The 22,541-nt window shown below is 43.4% G+C and overlaps 1 protein-coding gene across 1 annotated transcript in view; it reads left to right on the forward strand.

Moving 5' to 3' along the window:
- The window catches only part of CNTN5 (contactin 5), an 850,947-nt gene that overhangs the window by 757,978 nt on the left and 70,428 nt on the right, over window positions 1–22,541 (forward strand). Inside the window, exons 17-18 of the mRNA XM_074981652.1 lie at window positions 17,123–17,281; window positions 17,676–17,825. Coding sequence (XP_074837753.1) covers window positions 17,123–17,281; window positions 17,676–17,825 — 309 coding nt within the window. The remainder of the gene's footprint in view (window positions 1–17,122; window positions 17,282–17,675; window positions 17,826–22,541) is intronic.

The following is a 22,541-nucleotide window of genomic DNA, read 5'->3' on the forward strand; positions in this document are numbered from 1 at the left end:
TTCTAAGTAATGCTGCTAGTCCTTAACTTGTGTTGGCATCAAATATCCTCTTCAGAAAATGGCTTGGTGAGTTCTCTTACCCTCTGCATCACAAGAGAATCCTTTCTGATGAACATCTCTAACATTAATACAGGTTATACTTTATTGCTTCCCACATATAAAATTCCTTCTTGCACCTAACTGAATTCCTATAAGCCTATAAAATGTATGACATGATTTACAGATTACTAGTAGTAAATATTGGCAAAATTTTATTGTGAATTCTAATAAATCCTTAAGCCTGTGGTAGGCCAAATTCTGCTCTTGGATATACACACATGCCTCTCATTGTCTTATTTCAAGGCTCTGTGGACTCATCTGAAGAGAAAATTTTGTCCACAGAGACCATTAATGTGCTGGTACATAAGTCAGTCAGACATATTATATATGTGAGATGTATAACAAAAATACCCTATACTCCTACTAGACCTGAGTGAAGATGATAAAATAAGAGTTATGAACCTACATTCTATTTCCAATTTTCACCATGTTCTTATTTCCCTGAAAACAATTGTGCAAACGTGTTTCTCCACAGCAGTGTTTTCAGAATAGCTTTTGTCATGTAAACAAGGGTAACAACATGGGAAAATGTGATTTCAAAACCATTGGCCATTATCTTTAAAAATTCATGTTGACTGGAGGACATCCTGTTTGATTGGAAAAGGCAAATATATTTTAAAAAGAGACAAAGGAGAGTCCAGGGAACTATAGACTGGTCATGGAGGGGATCCGCAAGACATCCATTTTGAAGCACTTGGAGTAGAAGAAAGTGATGAGAAATAGTCAGCCCGAATTCACCAAGGCCAAGTTATGCCAGACCAACCTGATTGCCTTCTGTGACAAGGTAACTGGCTCTGTGGATTTAGGTAAAGTGTGGATGTAATACACCTTAACTTTAGCAAAGTTTCTGATACTGTATCCCACAGTAACTTGCCTGCAAGTTAAAGCAGTGTGCCATGGACTGTAAGGTGGATAGAAAACTGTCTAGATCTAGTAGTGATCAATAGTTCTATGTCTGCTTGGCAGCCAGTACCAAAGGGAGTATCCTAGGGGTCAGTTCTGGGACCATTTGTTTTAAACATCTTTATTAATGACTTGGATGAGGTGATGGGTTACACTCTCAGCAAATGTGTAGATGACACTAAACTAGGGAGAGAGCTTGATATGCTGTAGGGTAAGGATGCAGTCCAGAGTGACCTAGACAAATTGAAGGATTGGGCCAAAAGAGACCTGATGAGATTCAACAAGGACAAGTGCAGAGTCCTGCGTTTAGGATGGGGGAATCAAGCACTGCTCCAACCTGGGAACTGGCAGGCTAAACAGCAGCTCAGCAGAACATGACCTAAGGATGAAATATTGGATATGAGCCACCAATATGCCCTTGTAGTCAAGAAGGCTAATGGCATATTGGAATGCATGAGTAGGAGTATTTTCAGCAGATCTGGAAAAGTGATTATTCCCCTTTATTTAGCACTGATGAGGCTGCATCTAGAATATTGTATCTAATTCAGGGCCCCTGGTACTGAAAGGTTTTGGACACCATGGAGAGCATCCAGCGGAGAATGACAAAAGTGATTAGGAGACTGGAACATGTGACTTATGAGGAGAGGCTGAAGAATCTGGGCTTATTTAGTTTACAGAGGAGAAGAGTGAGGGATTTGATAGCAGCTTTCAGCTATTTGAATGGGGGTTCCAAAGAAAATGGAAAGAGGTTGTTCTCAGATGTGACAGATGACAGAACGAGAATTAATGGTCTCAAATTGTGAAGTGGGAGGTCTAGGTTGGATATTAGGAAAAACTATTTCCCTGGGAGAGTGGTAAAACTCTGGAATGGGTTACCTAGGGACATGGTAGGATTTCTCTCCTTAGAGGTTTCTTAGTCCTGGCTTGACAAAACTCTGCCTGGGATGATTTAACTGGGACTAGTCCTGCTTTCTGTAGGAGGTTGGACTTGATGATCTCCAATATGCCATTAGCCTTCTTGACTACAGGGGCATATTGCTGGCTCATATCCAACCCTACAAGTCTATGAAAATATGCCCAGAACATGCTTATCCCTTTATGTGAAGTTTCAGCCATCCAGTCAAGGATCAGAAACTATTGTTGTTTTTAATCTGTCAATAAGTATCATACCCCATTTTTGGTTCTGATCCAGGAACAGTTTTCCCTAGCTGAATGCCCTCTCTGTTACCAATTTTTATTTTATTTGTGCACATATTCAAATTCCTGTGATTTTTCAACCAGCAAGAGACTGAAAAAAAATTATTTTCAGCTTGTCTGGTTTGCCTTCTATAATTGGCACCACTGGCTATATTCATATTGTCTGTACTTATTTTTCATAAAGAAAACTTTACAAAAACAGAAGGCTCTAATTCAAGATAAATATGCATGTCATGTTCTGACACTAATGATGTGATCACAAATGTAGTTACCATATACCCACATACCAACCAGGAGGTTTACATTCTGCAGATGTCTCTGCTGATGTTTTAGCCAACGATGTGTCAGGTTCTCTCAAGAATATGCCTGATAGGTAAGTTAATTTGTTTTCAAAGACTATCTTCCAAATAGGTTTGTCGTCGTTGTTGTTTTAATATTTCCATTATGTGATAAAATTCCAAAACAATCTTTATTCATTTTTAATTACAGTGGCTATCTCCATGATCCGTTACTTCCATCAGCTGTCAGTCTAATGAGGCATTAAGCCATCTCATAGCTTTGTCACAGAAAGAACTGACAATGTGAAGGAAAGACTTTTATTGCCTTAATACTGCAGATCAGCATTGGTGCTACCAACCACACATACCAAACAGCATATTTTGCCTTGAAGATAGATGGATGTTTCTGAAGTCTAGGAGGGCAGCAGCAGTAAATATAACTCAGTTGTACCAAAAGGACCAAAGCCCACAATGCACTTCCTAATTAATTGACGCTTGTCTTTGACTTTGATAGAATAAGGCCTCAAATGGGTCTCTTCTACAAATAACAGCTACTGTATATTTTTTCTGTTCCCTCTTTGATAGAGGAAACAGTGAAGTTCTGCTGTAAGCAGCAGGGGCAGGATTTGTTGGGGTCATACAAGAGTTAAACATGGTCTGCATAGGATTGAACACAGTCTTGGGAGGCCTCCGTTTGCAGCCCCAGAACTGGGGATCGCTCTGGTCTTTGCCCATTCTCTGAGCTGATTAGGAGTAGCATTGCAATCATTGTTTCAGGGCAACTCAAAGTGCTTTCCTGAATCAGTGCATTAAAGCACCTACAGCATGTGCAGCATATTGTGATACAGTGTTGCAAGGATTGAGACTTCACTTTAAGCATTTAGAAATAAGTCGAAAAGGATTTCCCTATTAACAGTTATGCCCAATGCATAGAACATTGAAAGTAAAAGTATATTAAAAGCCCTGTGTACAATTTTAGCTTAGTTTTAATAGTTATTATGTAGTTACACAATAATAAAGTTCCAAGTTGACCAGAGGAGGTTTAGCAAAGTAAGCTCACAAAATAAAAGGCTTTGTGTGTGTTTGTGTATGTATGTATGTGCACACTACCACAATCTACAGACCTCAATCAACAGGACTAAACTATCTCCATTTCAACATTGACTCAGTTAATGAAAGCTTTTATTAATCCCAGAGAAAGAACAGTGAAGTACCAGTACCTGGAAATTATTCATTTTCTTTAGAGGCTGTTAGTTCAATTCATGCTTTCTTTATTGTCAACACAAGGAATCAAAACGTTATTAGCAAACTTCTCTTGACATACATCACCCACGTTGTCAGAGATTCTGTCACCTGAACCCTATCTGTAAATTGAAGTTCACATATTTTTCTTGAAAACTTGGATCATAGTATGTTAAACCCAAGCTAATAAGTGGAATCAATCACATACCACTGAATTGTGTGCTGCATTACAGACAACATCACAGTAATCCATCCATCACCTAGAGCATCTACTGCAAATGATCAAGCCTCTTTTCAGATTTCAATGTTTAAATGCTCAATTTAACCTGCGATCTCTTTCTCCAAACATGTCTTGTAGTTCCTTCTATATTGTTCCAACAAATGTGCTGTCAAAGCATGACAGATATAATCTTTCAGTCTCTGTGGAGCTTAAATAGTACATTAGAGGCAATACTCTGTAGAATTATGACTTAGATTACAAACTGTGCAATGAAATAGGAAAGAAAAGGGCCACTACTAGTTTGTAAAGATATTATAATGACGTGTTACTGAATCTCCTTTGCCCACAGTATAAAATACTAATTTATAGTGTCCTTTGAACATGTAAAAAAATGAAAGCATAGCTATTCTTTTTGCCTACTGTCCCATTTTCTTGATCCATTTGTCACACAAAGCAATTATCTAAGTGCTTCTTTCTTGTTATCATGTGGCTTTGAGAAAAAGATAGACAGATGAATAAATTGGTTTATTCTGAAGGCACAGGCCACTGTGAGGAGGAACTTAGTGTGCAGTCCTAGTGTGACTTTATCCCCAAAAAATCATGAAGGTGGGTGTGCCATTAGAACCTTCATTTCCCCGATTCTCTGAGCCACATTGACAGCTTCTAGAAATGCCATGTTTGTAGACAGATGCATAAGTGAGTATGGGCTAGGAATTCAAGAGGAGGCTTTTTAAGACATTTGAGGACCAGGTTCTGGTCCCATTGTGGTGTGGGGTGTCGAGATTACCCATATTGTCAAGGAGTGTTTCTATTGTGAGAAGAGTGAATACAAGAGTAGCCATCCCTGGTGTGATGAAAGGCAGTAGTAGCTGTGAAATGTACATATACTGAACTTTGAGATAGTCTTCATTTTTTAGAGTTAGGATGTAATTACAATGCACACCCTTAGCAAGACCTTCTCACAAGACCACAAATTAGTAATGGACTCTGTTGTTCTCCAAATGTATTTCAGCATTAGGGGGTCACAAAAAGACTTATTTTCCACAAGGAAAACAGAAACCCCCTGCTCCTGATACTTCTCCAGAGCCAGTCGGGAGCATTATTTGTTGGGAGATCATTTCCTCTTTCATTGGAATACAGGTCTCCTTTGAGCCTTTCCTCTGATTCATCTCACATAAAGATCCTGCTCAAGATAAGAAAAAAAAGAGCAAAAGTTACTTTCATAGGTCCCATATGGCCAAGACAAACTGGTTCCCATATGTTAATAAGCTAGCAACGTGTCCACCAATCAGCCCCTTGCTCACATCCTTGCTCAGAATGCCAAACAGATCTGTCGTTCCAACTTACAAGTTTTCTAATTCTAGACATGGCTCCTCAGTGCTTTGAAAGTATAGTGGTGTCCCGTTCAGGCAATGTAAAAGTTGTGCTATTACATGATAGAATAATAACAACTTGGCGCAAGTCTATGGAGAAAAGGAAAAGACTCCAAGTCTGGTGAAACTCAAAACACATTGCCCCCATCTCTTCTTGCCTCTCACCAGTACCAGACTAAATTGCAGGTCTAAAAATATCAGGATTATTTATAAATCATCCTACGGTGAAAAGATTCTTCATCCTCCACTGAAAAGATACCTCAAAGACATGGATAACCTGTTCCCACAAATCAAACATCTGACCCCAACATGGGACCTTAACCTGCTCCTCAGGTACTTTAGAAAGCCTCCTTTAGAACTCATGGCCACCTACTCACTTATTCGTCTTAGCCACGTCTACACTAGCTGGCTATTTCGAAGTAGCCAGCCTAACTTCAAAATAGCGCATGTCATGTCTACACATGCTGTGCGCTATTTCAAAGTTGAAATCGACATCAGAAGATGGGAATAGTGTGTAGATGATCATGTGTAGATGATCCGCATCCCGCTACTTTGAAATAGCGGAGTCCTCCATGGCGGCAATCAGCTGAGAGGTTGTGACATGCTGTCCAGCCCCTGCGGGGCTCTATGGTTGCCATGTGCAGCAGCCCTTAAAGCACTGTGCATCCAGATATCCTGTGGCAGGAAGCTGAGAGCATGCAGGCAGCAGCACCAACATGTGGCCACCCTGCACACCCTCCATAGGTCCCACAGACCCCCATGGTAGCCTGCCAGCATCCTGAGTGCCCCCAGGGTGCACCCCCCCAGGGGGACTCAGGGCTCCTACCTGTCCAGCCAGGGGTGGAAGAAGTAGCAGGGCCCCTCCTGGTCGGACTCCGAAATCCAGGACCTGCTGGAGCTTTGGGGTGAGGAGGAGGTGCTCCAGGTAATGGAGAGCAAGCAGCGTAACACAGACGCATTTGCCTGGCTGGGCGAGGACCTGGCCGCCCAGGGTCATCCTGCCCGCACTCCTGACCATGTCAGGAGTAAAGTCAAGGAGCTGCGGAAGGGTTACGCCCAGGCCCAGGACACGGACAGCTGGTTTGGGCCCACCCCCGCCGCTTGCCCCTTTTACAGGGAGCTCAGGGAAATACTGGGCCACTGGTACACCTCCTCCCCCCTGGCCACCCTTTATACTGCAGCTGAGGAGCCCCAGCAGGCCTCGGAGCAGGAGCGCAGCCTGGAGGCCAGCCCTGAACCCCAGGGGCTCCCCAGAGGAGCCCACCCCTAGGACATAAGAGGAGGAGGGCACCAGCGACGGGGAGCTCCTTATTGACCTCCCCTCCCACAACTCCAACAGGACTTCTGCCCAACAGGTGTCCCCCAACCATGGGAGTAGACCGTCAGGTATGTACCCCACAGGTGCACACCCCCAGGTTATGAGGCAGGGGCAAGGGACATAACCAGGGCCCATCCTCCACACCCAGCTGACCCTGGCCCACCACCTCCCAGCCAGACCATGGCCCCAGGACAGTGGCGTGGCCTCCAGAGCCTGTCAGAACCCACCCCCACACTGGGCAGCACCACGCCTCATCCTGGGAGGGTAGGGGGAGCCAAACCCCTCAAGGGGGTCACCCACAGGGACACCACACCCATGGCTGGGTGACAGGGGATGGAGACCCAGCACTGGGTGGAGGGGAGGGCGTGGGCCACAGGCCATGTCCCAGTACTAACAGTTGTCCTCTCTTTCCCGCTCTTTCCTCAGCCGCACCATCCGAAGGCTATGACAGCACTGCCATGTCTGTTGTGCAAGACAGCCCACCGAGATGTCATGCCGTGGCAGCCAGATGCAGCAGGGACCAGCCCCGGGATGAGCCCACCACCGCCAGAGCCAGCCACGGGTGGCCACTGACCTCCCCCAGGTCCTCGCCACCCTCCACCACGAGTTGGAGGTGGCGGAGCACTGCCTGCAAGTGGAGGAATGCTGCCTCCAGTTGCAGGAGTGTGCGCTGGCCTGGCACCAGGAGGCCTGGGGGCATTCATGCAGACATTCGCCTGCATAGCCAGGACCTTCAACAGGATCACAGACTGGATGCCGCTCCCCGCTGCTCAAGCTACGGTCCCTCCCAGCCGCCCTTCTCCTGCCTTGAAACCCACCGAGGAGGACCGCGGGGCTCAGGAGCTGGCCTGGTCATATTTGCCGGTCCTCTCGGCCCCCACCTGGCCTTCACAGGGCCTCCAGCCTAGGCGTGGGTCGCGCCACCGCACGACGGACGAGGGACAGTAGGGGCCAAGGACTGTGCCACTCAGGCCCCCCTCCTATTGTACATAGTTCCCCCCACCTTGTTGGAAATAGTTGTGTCCCACCATCCCCTTAGTAGCTGCTCCTCCAATGTACATAGCTCCCCCGTGTTCATTTCTGTTCTACATTGATACTGGTCAGCAGTTTTTTGGTTGGTTAAATAATTTTTCAGGTTTATTTTTTTTTTTAAAAGCGTGTGTCATATGCTGTTAGGGAGCAGTAGTGTGGGTGGTGGGGGAGCAGTGAGTGGCCTGCAAGGGATGGCTGAACCAGCACTCACCCTGCAGCCTCATGGTCGGCCTGGCAACTTGGGGAGGCAGCTGGCTGGAGGTAGGCCATGCCGGCCTCCACAGCCCAGCCTTGCACAAAGGCCTCCCCCTTACTCTCCACCAGGTTGTGGAGCGTGCAGCATGCACCCACAGCCTGGGGAATGTTGGGGAGACCCATGTCCAGACGGATGAGGAGGCACTGCCAGCAGCCTCTGAGGTGGCCAAAAGCCTGTTTAACTGCCTGGCATGCATGGTTCAGCTGGGTGTTGAACCTCTCCTGGCTGGCACTCAGGTGGCCCGTGTAGGGGTGCATAAGCCAGGGCTGGAGGGGGTAGGCCACATCCGCCACTAAGCAGAGGGGCACGGTAGTGTCCCGCAGAGGGATTTCCCTCTGGGGGATGGAGGTCCCTGCCCGTAGCCAGCGGCACAGGCCCAAGTTCCTAAAAATGTGGGTGTCATGGGTGCTGCCAGGCCAGCCAATATATATGTTCTGGAAGCAGCCCCTGCTGTCCACCATGGCCTGGAGGACCACCAAGTGGTAGCCCTTCCTGTTCAGGAAGTGTCCTCCGCTGTGCTCTAGAGCACGGATGGGGATGTGGGTCCTGTCCAGTGCCCCAAAGCAGTTGGGGAACCCCATGCCAGCAAACCCTGTGATAGCTGCATCTAGGTCCCTGAGCCGCACAAGTTTGTGAAGCAGCAGAGCATTCAGCACATGGACCATCCGCAGGGGGAGGACATGGACACCCGTGAGGGTGTGCAGGGAGTGCCTGGCTCCCCTGAGCTCTCCCCTGCCCCTGGATTCTCCTCTCCCTGGGCTCCCCCCGCCCCCCTGGGGTCCCTTCCCAAGCCTCCTTACTTCCATGACGACAGCCCCAACAGTAGCCTTGCCCACACCGAAGTGCTGTCCTACAGATAGGTAGCTGTCTGGAGTGGCCAGCTTCCAGACAGCGATGCTGACCCACTTCTCGATAGTGAGGGCATGCAGCATAGCATGAATATGTATTTCAGCGCTTCATTAGTAAACTTTGAAATGGCAATTTGCATGGCCATTTCAAAGTTTGGGGCTAGTGTAGACACGGCCTTCAGCTGCCCAAAAGCACATTCAACAGCGTTCCTGGCATGGTTCAGGCATGTGTTAAAAACATCCTGGGATGGGTCTGTGCTTCCTGTGTAGGGCTTCATGAGCCAGGTTGCAGGGGGTACACTGTGTCGGCCACAATGCAGGGGGTCATGGTTATATCTCCCACCGGGAGCTCCTGTGCGGGGAGGTAGGTCTCTTCCTGCATCCTGCAGCCGAGCCACAAATTCCAAAACACCCAGGCACCCTGCCCGACCATCCCACGCTCACATCGATGAACCAGGCCTGGGCCTTGACAAGGGCCTGGAGGACCACAGGCTGGAACCCCTTTCTGTTTATAAAGGTGCCAGCACTGTGTTCCAGGATCCAGATGGTGATGTGCATGCTGTCCAGTGCACCAAAACAGTTGGGGAAGCCCACATACCTATAGATCCACCTGCCTCCAATCCATATCTGCAATTCAATAAAAGAGGGGCAAGACAACCCACCATGTAGCACAAGGGATTCCTTCCCAATAACCTGTTGAAAATGAAGAAAACAGTTAATTTTATATTCAGAAATATTGCCTATAATCCATACCCCCAGCTGAGTGTTTCAGAAGTCTAGAGCATTCTATAGACCTATTGGCTGGGTCTACACAGTACTCCACCCAGCATTACTGCCAACAGAGCTATGCAAAATGAGCTTCTTGGGACTGCAAATACTGTGCTATTTGCATACTCCCAAAGCTCATTACCGCAGCCTCACGGGAGTTCAGCATCGACAGAAGGGGCTGCCAGCACTGCAGTAGCCATGTGGGCATGCCTCACCTGGCAAAACCCACCTCGGTCACCAGTCTCTTATGCCTCAAATGCGTAAACATAACCATTAAGATTTATTATGTCCATAGTCATTTGTTTCCTTGATTTTTATGGGGTTTCATCTTGCAAATGATGTGGCAATTGCAAAATGAGTCAAAAGACTCTCTGCAACTTTAATCACGGAAATAATACTGCATCTCCCTCATATATGACACGTTTTTAGGACCAGGACAAAAAAAGGACATCTAGTTCTAAAAACACAAGCTTCCCCCATGCGTGGTAAAGGAGGGCAGCTGTTTGCTCGTGATCCACACAACAAACATCCCTGTGATCTTTCTAAGCTGCCACTTTACAGTAGAGGGAGAAAATGGACAGTAGTAAAACAAATGTATGGCAAGGTTCATCCTGCAAAAGGATCAGAACAAGCCGTATGTACTGATTAACACATGCTCTGGGGGTTTAATTTGGAAGTTTGTGGCTTTTTTCTGATCCTCAGCAGTCAGGTAAATTGTATCGTTAGTGCCCATTCCAGCATTCATAGAACTCAGTGGCACTAAAAGTGTCCCATTAACTAACACAGGAGAGCAATCTGGAAACAGACAGAGGAAAAATAATTAACTTTGCTTTATTACCATGGGTTTGCTTCAAGTATAGCTGTTATGTGACTTTATAAGGAGCTTTTACTTTATAGAATGTTTGAAGAAGTAAAGACAATCCTTTCCGTGCTAGAGGGTGTTAGAAATCTTATACCACTTTGAAATGGCCATAGTAGCTCAGCATCTCTTGATCCTGAAATAGCACTTTGTGGGAAGAGAATGTTGAAGAGACGTGCTGCTGATCATACAGACGAAAATGTAAACTCACTAGCAACCCTTCTTACCTCCCATGCCTAAACTGCAGGCCCACCAAAATCCCCCCTGTGCAGTAAGATACATCTATGCTTTCATATACCTCCTGAAAGCTTGCTTCTTCCTGGGAATATTTCCAACCTTTCTGTATGCTTTTCCTTCAGGGAAAGGAGGCAGTAAATAAAAGGTGCTATTCTGGTGCTTTTTGTTAACAAAAAGAACAATAAAATGAGATAGTGGCAGGAATCATGAGTACCCTTGATAGGGAGAAAAGAATTATGCAGATCAGACTTCAGTAAACTGCAGGCTATGAAAAGTTAATTTGTTGCTTCTGTCCACTATGTAGCAGAAAAGCAGGTTTTGTCTAGGTATTCAATGTAAAGAGCAATGCTTCTCCAAATTATTAAGACACTGCAGTTGGTGATGGCATTCCAGTAAATCCCATATTATCTTCAGCCAGCAGCAGAAGCTCTTTGGAGTTCCTCACTAGATGATGGATAAGCACAATTCTTCAGTTCAAACAAAATCCATAACAAGTTTTCCAAAATTCAATCTCTTTTGCTCTAACATAAATTTCCTTTATCTAAATGGAGGAGTTGCTTTGTCAGAAGGTGTCACCTATGTCCTTTATGCTGTGTTTCCATCACTTCTGAAGCTAAAAGTGGATGTTGTACAGCAAGCACACTTCCCAACAAAAATGCAGCCAGACTACATTTATGTCCAGTCACCTTCCATGTAGAGTTTAAAGAGGAACAAATAAGCAGACTCACGTTTTCCCTTAATTAAATACTTTTAAATTAAAAATAGTTTTAGAAATGCTGACCAACAATACAGCCCTTGAAAAGCATCATTGACCTAAACATCAGCCTGATACTAAGCATAAAATTTAATGGCATTTTCACAAAAGGAGTAACATCTGCATAGCACTCAGGTCTCAGACAAACTGTCATCCACTTGTCATCACTGAGGATTTAGACCCTTAATCAACTTTCAAAATGGAAATGCTTTTTAGGAATCCTCCTGCCAGTAGTGTGAGACTGCATGCCCCAGATAATTTAATGAAAATTGTTAGGAGTGTGAATGACCTAAAAAGTTAAGAAACCAAAACTTGGGCAAGAAAATATGCTCAGAATTTAACATGTGACATGCACATAACTAAATCTGTACAGCTTTCATGTAAAGAGAAGCGTGTTATTATTACTATAATACAGTGGTTGCAAACTCAGCCTCTGCATAAACATATGGCATCTTCATGGGAAATGGTAATACATAGGACCCATAATGTTGCTTAAGATCCAAAATAGATTAGGCCATAGAGACTATAATGCATACTGTGCCTAGAGCTCCAGCTCCTGGAATCACGTGATTACAATTGGATTGTAGTGCTCGTTAAAAAGTAACTGGCTATCATGGTTTCAAGGTAAACTTGGAAATTATACCTGCCTGAGTCTGCAAATAGACAAGCAATTGCTGGAGACAGGTAGCATTGCCACCTTTCTCCCCAAGGCCTCTGCCTGTCCCCTTTCTGAGGCCATGGCCCTGCCCAGCCCCTTCTCAGATGCTGGGCCCCCCCATTCTATCCCCCGCCTGCCATCACTCTCTCTCCAACCCTCACTCACTTTCCCTGGCCTGGAGAAAGGTATGGGGGTGTAGGCTCTGGGAAAGAATTAGGGTGTAAGAGGGGCTTCTGGCCTTAGGCATTTCGAGATTGGGTGAATCCCCATCAATCAGCATTGACAACTATACATTAGAGGTCGTCCATGAGTTCGTTTACCTCGGGTCCACCATCACTGACACCCTGTCGTTGGACACTGAGCTAAATAGGAGGATCAGAAAAGCGGCCACAACTCTGTCCAGACTCAGCAAGAGAGTCTGGAACAACAACAAGCTGTACACTCACACCAAAATGCAAGTCTACAGAGCCTGCATCCTCAGCACCCTCCTTTATGGCAGCGAGATTTGGACCCTGTATGCCTGCCAGGAAAAGAGGCTGAACGTCTTCCACTTGCTCTGCCTCAGGCGCATCCTTGGAATATCATGGAAGGACAGAGTGACCAACACCGCCGTCCTCGAGCAAGCTGGAATCCCAACCATGCACACCCTTCTCAGGCAACGTCGGCTCCGCTGGCTTGGCCACGTCCACAGGGTGAATGATGGAAGGATTCCAAAAGACATCCTGTATGGTGAGCTAGCCTCTGGCAAAAGACCGCCCGGACGCCCCCAGTTGCTCTACAAAATGTCTGCAAGAGAGACCTCAGAGAGGTAGACATCGAGCTGGACAACTGGGAAGAACTAGCAGACGACCGCAGCAGATGGAGGCAGGGGTTACACAAGGGCCTTCAGAAGGGCGAGATGAGGATCAGACAGCTAGCAGAGGAGAAGCGAGCGCACAGAAAGCACAATAAGGACTTGCCAGACACCCACCACATCTGCAAGAGATGCAGCAAGGACTGTCACTCTCGTGTGGGTCTTCATAGTCACAGTAGATGCTGTAAATGAAGTCCTCAATTGAAACTTTAAAGGGCGCGATCCATATTCTATGCAGACTGAAGGATGCCTACTACTACCGTGGACTGCAGTTGGTCATCACTTACCTCAGGTAGCTCCCATTCAATGGCACAGGGAGGTAAGGCAGGCTCCCTACCTGACCTGGCTCTGTGTGGTTCCTGGAAGTGGCTGATATGTCCAACTTCTAAGCAGAGGGACCAGTGGCCTGTGCACACTAGCCAGGCCCACAGGCGCCTCCTCCACACCTCCCGCTGGTTGAGAAGCCAGTGCTGGGAGTCGGGGCAGCACGCACAGCTTCCCTGGTTGCCTCTCCACCTACCACCATAAGGGATCTGCTGACTGGGAACTGTTCAAAGCCAGAGTAGGCAAGGAACCTGCCTTAGCCACACTGCACTGATGACCAGATCTTTGATGGCCCACTGAAGCATGCTGACAAGACTTTTGATAGCCCAGTGAGCCATGCTGACCGGCGTCATCATGATCCCTTTTCAGTTGAAAAACCAGACACCTGTGACTCATCCCATTCATCTCAATGTACATTAACTCCAAGTGCAACACCAGCACATAAGGGGACTGCATATGTGGCACAAGAAGAAGGTAAATGGGCCTTTCCACTTATACATAACCATGCCCAGCTGCTGAGGTAAGTATTGGGAATGCTCTTGCTGCCACCTTTTTCCTTAAGAAGGCAAGCAGATGTTTCCCATCACTGCCATTTCAAATGACAATGGAGCCTATGAGGCTGTATCCTATGATGTGCCCACGGCCCCATGATTGACTTAGTCTAGCCCTGTTTATGTTTTGAGAGAGATTTTTGAGCAGTAAGCGAAGTGGTGGGATTGAGCTATGATAATGTGTTGATTGCAATTTTTTTTTTTTGTAAATCATACAGGTATTACTTTGTTGAAAGAGCTATCAGGGGACTGTACAGTCAAATTATATTAGCTGGTTTGTGTTTATAAAACACCATATCTGATGAGGTGAGACTCATGGCCACAACATTTTCCAGACTTGTTTAAGTCCTCAGGCTTAATGTTCCACTTGTGCCTTGTTCTCATCTCTTTGGGTGTAAACTGGCATTTCCTCATGAGATACTGAAGGACTCAAATCATGTATTGTATTGGCTCTGAATTCTCTTAAGTGTCCTGTTAACATGTTTTTTTCCTCTTTTGCAAAAGGATGCTGAACAATATCTACCTATTTTTACTCATTAGATTTCAAGGCAAAACTATATACCTTATCATTTCAAATACCCAGATAAATTTAATATGGGATATTAAAGAATTCTCATGCCTTGTTTTCTAATGTTTCATTTAAATGGTACAGTTTACATGCATTTCAATACTGCAAATATTTTACAATATGATAGCTTATTTCAGAGAAAAATTTTTCAGAGGCAAGACAAGACTATGTAGTTCATTATTATTTGCCCTGACATTCAAAACAACCTAGATTTCATCACTTTTACCCCCAAATCCACTTGGTAGCAGGCATTCCCTGACTTGCCCATAAATTTTCACCATAATTACTAACATCAGTTTCAGCATGGGTCCATTACTGCCACCTGAGGGGCCAACAAAAGCCAATATATGTTTATAATTACACACATAAGAATGGAAAATCTTGGTGCATGACTATCTATAATATAAATTACCTCATTTTACAGTCAATGAAATTAAAAGACTGGGAAATTCAAAACCAATAAAAGGAAATGCCTTTGTACGCGGGCTGTAATTAAATTGTGGAACTTATTGCCATAGGAAATTCTTGAAACCAAGAATTAAGATTCAAGAAGATACTTACATGGCTATAAGAAGATGCAGATATGTCATAATCAATTATGGGAAAAATTTCTGAAAGACTCAAACTTTGTGCTTCATGGTTTAAGACAGTCTCTTACTATAAGAGTCTAGGATAAGATTACCTTGGGGTCAGCTTATTCCACAGTTGCCTACTCATTGGCTATGTCTACATTACCACCTTCCTTCAAAGGAAGGATGGTAATGAGGCTGTTCGAAGTTTACTAATGAAGTGCTGCCGTGCATAGGCAGCAATTCATTAGGCAAATTCCCCCCTGCGGCAACTCTGAAGTTTTAAACTTAGAAGTACCGGCGCACATCTAGCCGGTACTTGGAAGTCCCCTTACTCTTAAAAATTTTTAGGAGTAAGGGGACTTTGCAGATGTCCCGGCACTTCGAAGTACCAACAGGAGTGCCACAGCTAGACGCGCACCGGTACTTCGAAGTTTAAAATTTCAGAGTTGCCCCGGGGAGCAGGGGGGCGGAATTTGCCTAATGAAGTGCTGCCTATGCACCGCAGCACTTCATTAGTAAATTCCAAACCGCCTCATTACCATCCTTGCTTCAAAGGAAGGTGGTAATGTAGACACAGCCATACAGTCAGTGTATTTACACAGCAAAGTTATTTTGAAATGACAGCCATTATTTTGAAATAAGTACCCTAGTGTCTACACAACACAAGTGCTCTTTCAAAATAATTTTGAAATAGTGGATGGCTTATCGTGAAATCGGTAAATCTCATTCCTTCCTTAAATGAATGCAAAAGAATGTTTTTCGAAAAATGGGGTATTTTTCTGAAGGAACCCCACCTACATGGCTGTTTTTGCTTCCAGAAAAGTATTTTCTGGAAACGCAATTGCATGAGGATATGCAAATGAGGTATGAGATATGTAAATCCATGCTTAATTAGCATTTTTGATCTCACTCTTTTGCTTCCCCTTCCAGAAGGGGAGTGCTGTGTAGATGTAGCCAGAGAGCTTAAGGCCAAAAGGAACCACCAGCTCCTCTAGCTGACCTATGTGTCAAAGACCACCAACACCCCCAGACCCAGCACACTAAATCCATGCTTACTGTGTGGTTCATACCCCTTCTTTTGAAAAATCTGCTTCTCACCACAGCTGGAGACAGGACACTGATACAGTGTTCTCAGAGTCCACTAACACTGTAGCAACTGAAGAATATGTGGAGTCTTCATATCTTCATTTTTGTTCTGACTCATCTCTGTTATTGTCTGCGGCTAAATAGAGAAAATAATATTTCCTACTTCTCAGGAGGTGCAAAGCAATGTTGTTTGGGTTTCTCCCCACCCACTCTAGACCTGTAACACACAACATACTTTAGACTATTAGCTTAAGGGAAAAATAAATAATATTCCAGAAAGCTGTTAGATGATGCAGGGAGTACATTTAGGTGGTGTTCACACCTTGTTACTTAAAATGACTGAATGTGTGAGACTATATATATATATATATAAAATTATTAATTTTGGTGATTATCAAAATGTACCTCTGTTCAAGGTACATATTGAGCTTAGTTTTACTTTTAACATCGTTCATTTGTCATGTCAACAAACTGTGTGGCTTGCCTCTATAAAATACATCATGTGCATTGTGTTTATGTTCATATAATTATTTATTACTTTTACAGCATATGCAATGTTGTGGAATTTTAAGGCATCATCACTATCAAAAAGGGCTTACAGTCTGAGACATCCTCCAGCAATAGGTTCTGTGTATTGACTTAAATGGGACTCCTAATGGACATAAGGATTTGCTCACATAGTTACAACCTTTGAATCAGGACTTGAGTTCTGATGAAGCAGAGCAAAGAAGTTTGCAAGTAGATGGCAGAAGGCTGCAAGAAATGAGGAAAAGAACATATGGCTGTTTAGTTTAACCATAAATGCTTCTTAAAGGTTGCTATTTTTATTGGCCTGAAGTTTTAAAAACTTAAAATAAAATAATTGTTTTTTTAAAATAACAAATCATGTTTCTAATTCCACAGCTCTGACATGTTGTTTGTCCCTCATGCTGCATTAAAAATGGAAATAATCATAATTTGTCATCAGAAAGCATGGAAATCAATCACCTCAGTGAAATGCATCTTAACTATGTATTTCATGAATACTGAACTGATTCAGATCCTTTTGGAAACACGTGGTGTATATTGATGCTGCTGAATTGGCATGACAGTGCAGCTCTTTTCATTCTGTCTCCCTTATTTCTAGGTCCTCCTGGTCCCCCAGGAATAGTGATAGTTGAGGAAATTACAGAAACCACAGCAACACTCTCCTGGAGTCCTGGGGCAGACAACCACAGCCCTATCTCCTCGTACAATTTACAAGCACGTAGCCCATTTTCACTTGGCTGGCAGACTGTAAAAACAGGTGAGAGAAAGATTTTAAATATAATGCAGGTAGGCAGAGTTCAAAACTCATGGTTCAAGAAAATAGAAACTTCCTACACCAGTTGCAGAAGATGATAAAAATGTAAAAGTTCCTCTTTTAAAAATCGCATTTGGGTGCCACTTAGTAACATACCTGCAATGTGGCAGTCTCTGCTGTAGCTGTGCATAAAGAGAGGATTTCTGTCTCCAGATATTAATCATTCATCTTTCAGAAATATTAAATAAATTTATACATACATAAAACTGATGAGGTATTGAACCATTGATTTCCATTACCTCCAGTGATTGCAAAATTCAGTTCCACCTGCCACTGGCATATTACACATGATTTTCAGGTGAGTTCATGATTTACACGATTTCTTTTCTCTCTACAGTTCCAGAGAACATAAGTGGTGATATGGAATCCGCTGTGGCAGTAGAACTCAACCCATGGGTAGAATATGAGTTCAGAGTTGTAGCAACCAACAAAATTGGGACTGGCGATCCAAGTGCACCATCTCGAGTGATCAGAACCAATGAAGCAGGTAGGAACTTGGAAAGCAACAAGTTTTTTATTCTATAGGAGCCATAAGGAAAAAGAAATTTTTTAAAAAAATGAAAAAAAAATCTATTACCGTTCAACAGCATCTTGCAGAAGTCTTGGTGCTCTGTTATCACTAATCAAGCATGGTGTTTTTTCACAATGAGAACTTGTTACTTCCAAACAAAAATATTTTTAATTTGAAAATGCTTCAGATGAGATGTCCATTCCTCTCTTATGCCATGCGCTGTGTCCTCTGCTTTCTATAGCTCACCATCAGCTTGTCTGCAGCTCCAAACCCTGCTTGATCCTTTCCCAGGAGACTCTGCTCATTTATGAACAGGCTCAGCCATCATTCTACTGCTGACATGCCCATTACTTTTTCCTTCTGCCAAGATTTTCTGTCATCTAGTCTCTTTCTGTTCCCTTTTCTTCACTGTAAATCCTTCACATGTCCCATTGTTTTGGAAGTCTGATGTACTGCTTCCAATCATGCATTGGGTTTGCTGGATCCTGAGATTGTTGCTGCATTCCAATCCAGTGCCTTCTGGGTCATTCCTTGCATCCCAAAGTGAATTGTGTGTGTGCCTCTGAGGAAGACCCAGGACCTTGAAAGTGGCATGCAGTGTCAATAAGCCAAAGAAGAGTGTTGGACAAAGCTGAAGTAAATGGTGAATTTTTCATGCAGTGCACCTATAAAGACAGCATGGTGAACCAGAAATCAATTTGGTTGATAGCTGTTGCCTCAGTTTTGAAAAATCTTCTCTTTAGCAAAAAACACTAACCAGATAACAAAGACTTATTCAGAACTCTTAGAAATGTAAATGCCCAAAACTTTGAAAGATTAACAACAATTTGTAGAGATATGAGGGGGATAAAGAAACAAGTTTTGTGTGGCAGAAAGGCAACACAAGAAAAGCTTATTTTGAACTTTTTAGAGGGAGGGACAAGTCCGGGGAGAGAATGCATGTATAGAGAGAAGAGTGGGAGACAGGGATTTTTCCTGAAAAAAAACTTAGGAAGAAGGGTGCTTTTGAAAGCAGGTCTTCCTTTCAAGGAAACCCCATCTACATGACTGTTTTGTATTTTGAAAACAGCACTTCCTGAATGGCAAGTGGCGGCTATTATGCAAACAAGGCACTGAATATGCAAATCAGTACCTCATTTGAATTTTTGATCATCCATGTTTGCATGCCCCTTTTGAAAGGTAGGTACAGTGTAGATGTGGCCTCTGTATCCAAAGAGCAAATCAATCTTTTGATCCCTTTTTTAGTGTGTGGACATCCTTTTTCGAAAGAAGATTTTTCAGAAGAGATCTTCTGGAAGAACTTCTTTTTAAAGATCACTCTAGTATAGATGTAGCCAGAGAGTAGCTCTGTTTTCAAGCTTAAATTAGACCAGCCATGCTTCTGTGACCTGTGCCTGCTGGAACTGCTGCTTTTTGCAGTGCTAATGCCATCTGGATCATAGAGGCCGCATCTACATACGCCCCTTCCTCCAGAAGGGGCATGGTAATGAGCAGCTTGGAAGATGCTAATAAGGTGCAGATGTAAATTTCCTGCACTTCATTACCATATGGCCACGTGATCTGGAGTCCAGAAGAAGCTCTTCCAGACCCCAAAATAGCTGTGTAGACGCATGGCCTGCGGGGATCCCCCAGAAGAAAATTCTCCTTCTGGAAGCCCTGTCTTCTGGACAATTTTGAGGAAGACAGCACTTCTGGAATGAGGGGTTCCTTCTGGGAAATTCCCGCAGACCACGCATCTACATGGCTATTTGAGAATCAAATGGCCATATTCTAATGAGGTGCAGGAAATTTACATCCATGCCTCGTTAGCATCTTCTGGGCTGTTCTTTGGCATGTGTAGTAGACGTGGCCTTAGAAATTAATGAGTCTGCTACAGCCTTGGCTAAAAGCAGAACAGCTTTTAGCTCATGTACTAACCTTATGCAGTAGGGTTTTAGAGGTTCTAGGTTCAATTCCTGTCTACAAGGTGGGGGAGTCTTGTTTGCTACACAGCTTTACCACTTGTACACGTGTATTTTGAATAGTTAGATGAATATGTTATTCCCTTTTTATTCTGTTTTCTGTCTTTTCCTGAGGGGGATTATAAGGATTGCTGGTGGTAATACACTATCTGCATTCATAATTCTGTGACCTTTGTTAATTATATACATCACAGCTGCAGTAGACTGATTTGTGTACTCATAGAAACATTGACTTTAACGTCAGAAGGAACCATCATGAACATGTAAGCTGACCTGCACATTGCAGACTGCAGAACCTCATCCACACTCTTTTGCAATAGAAACCCCATATAAAGTCATTCTTAAAATAGTCATAATAGATGCAGTTAGACTCATTTTATATATTTGATCTGTAGTCATAATAAAGAATAATTTATTTTTTCTGGTTTAAATAAACACTTTGTTATTTTTAAAAAATAGGTTTCACTGTACAATCATAGAACTGCATGGAAGTCCATCAATTTTCATTTCTTCCTGCCAAAGGATGCATTTTCCCAGACTTCTGTGCCTTGTTCATTCTATTTTAGTCACACGCTCTCTCTTTACATATAAATCTCTCTGCTTTTTTCAAGCACTAGCTCCATATGCTTCATACTTTGCTCCATTACAGTCCAAAGGGGGAGAAGGAAAACAATATAAAAAATACATAACCTGCTATAATTTAAAATAGTGTTTGGAAAAGCTTTTACCATCAACCTTATGCTTTCTGTGATTTTGCACCATATGTAGGGCTGTACTAATTCTGTTGAACCAAAGTGGTCTAACTCCTTCTCCGGTTAGGCAGGTGATGCAAATCAGAGAGGACACAGACATTCTGAAAGAAACTTATCTCAGGTGATAGGTCACATCTAAGAGCTTATGTTCTCTCAGATTTATGAATGCATATCCTGTATTTAAAAGGAAGGTTCTGTGTTTTAATGGGCCAGATGTATTTTAGGCCACAAATGTGTATTTTTCTCACCATCTGGGTTTTGAAAATTTAATGCTGTAGTTTTCAGTCATATTATGTAGGATGGCAGTGGGGAGTGGGGAGGTTGTTTTTGGTTTTTTTTTGTTGTTTTTGTTTGTTGTTTGGTTTTTTGTTTGTTTTTCAGTTGTTTTCCAGGAAAAAAATCTTGCATTCTCCAATTAATTTCCCTATGACCCTGGTGAAAAGTTCTCCCCAGTCTCAGTTTTTTTCCTTTGGACAATTGTGGTTTTAGCGGTAAGACTTCAATCAATGATATATAATGAGCGGTAGTAGAAGAATAATGGGACTGGATAACACCTGTGTAGTATGTGCTGTATCCCTAGCTAGTGGCTGGTGAGCTTAAATCACAACAGGCTACTACCACTTCTTTAACTCAAGTGGTAGAAGTGTGTGATTGAGTGCTGAAATGCCTGGTATCAAACCATACTGCAGGTAAACGCATTTGCTATTGAATGAAAACTATGTGACTAATGAACTAAAATAGAGTCACGCTACATGAGTTATTTAGTGTCGTCCCACCTCCCAATTTGATACTCTTCCCCCCACCATAATACTTTTAACTACAGAATTGTTCTACTTGAAGTGTGTTTTTGGGAGCATGGCATGTGAAATACCAAACAGATGTCAATAAATCAACCTGAAGCTTCAGAACAAGCTGAAATATATGGTGAATTTGTCATTCAACATATGTGTTAAAGATACCATGGTAAACAAGAAATCATTTGTCACAGCTTCTGTTTCAGAATCTTCTCCTTAGTGAAAATACTACCCAGTTGTTTCTGTTTGTTGGGGTCTAATACAAAGAGAAAAGGTAGATTTTTTTAATTGCCACAAGAGATGGTATCCCAGCTTGTTAAAAATATAGAGAGTTTTAAAATATTTATTAGTAATGATAGCTTAATCCACTATGTTTATGAAAAACTGGCATGGATATCATTAGTACCAAACTTGCAAGTTCTACATTCTTGTATATTACCTCAGGTATCTCAACTGTTCCAGAAAATTACTGTTTTCTTCCTTTGAAATCTTACACCCAAAAGCCACAGTCTTGAAACTGGACTTTACGTGAAGTCGGCAGCCCATGTGAGTAGATCCAGTTTCAGGACTGGGGTTTACATAATGGATTTGGAAGACAAGCATAATTATCTTACACCCCAGGAAGAAATGGGGTGAAGAAAAATTCAGGTTATGGATATGTGATTGCACAGTTATTGTGTGCAGGCATAAATAGGTCTTGATTCTTGTTTGGTTTTGTTGCTTTTGCATGTTTTATAGATAGACTGATTAGGCTGTGTAGTGTTAAGAATGATGTGAATGAGCTTGATAAATAGATTTTGGGGTGGCTTGGGGAAGGGAGCAGCATGGCAGAAGGCGTGGAGGGGTTTGTGAGAAAAAGGAGTTGGTGCCAAAACTGGAGACTCTTACAGAGGAGAAATGATGGGGAAAGATACAAAATGAGAGCAAGTCAGGTACAGAAGCAGGTTGACAGGTCTGAAGTGCAAGAAGAAGTTGTTTACTTAAGAAGATCTGCTATGCCATGTGGGCTGCCACAGCTGCAAGATCAGCAAAAGATCTCAAAATAGAACTCCCTGTGGGCAAACAGAAATGACCCGCTGGCACAGAATTCTCCACAAGGTCTTTGACTTTATTTCTCTCCCTCTTTAACCTTCAGAGGGTTATTTACTAACCTTGTGGGCATGAAGCAAGCCCACAGGAATTTCA

This window comes from Carettochelys insculpta, chromosome 1 (genome assembly GCF_033958435.1).
Source record: "Carettochelys insculpta isolate YL-2023 chromosome 1, ASM3395843v1, whole genome shotgun sequence".
In the NCBI taxonomy this organism is placed as follows: Eukaryota; Metazoa; Chordata; order Testudines; family Carettochelyidae; genus Carettochelys; species Carettochelys insculpta.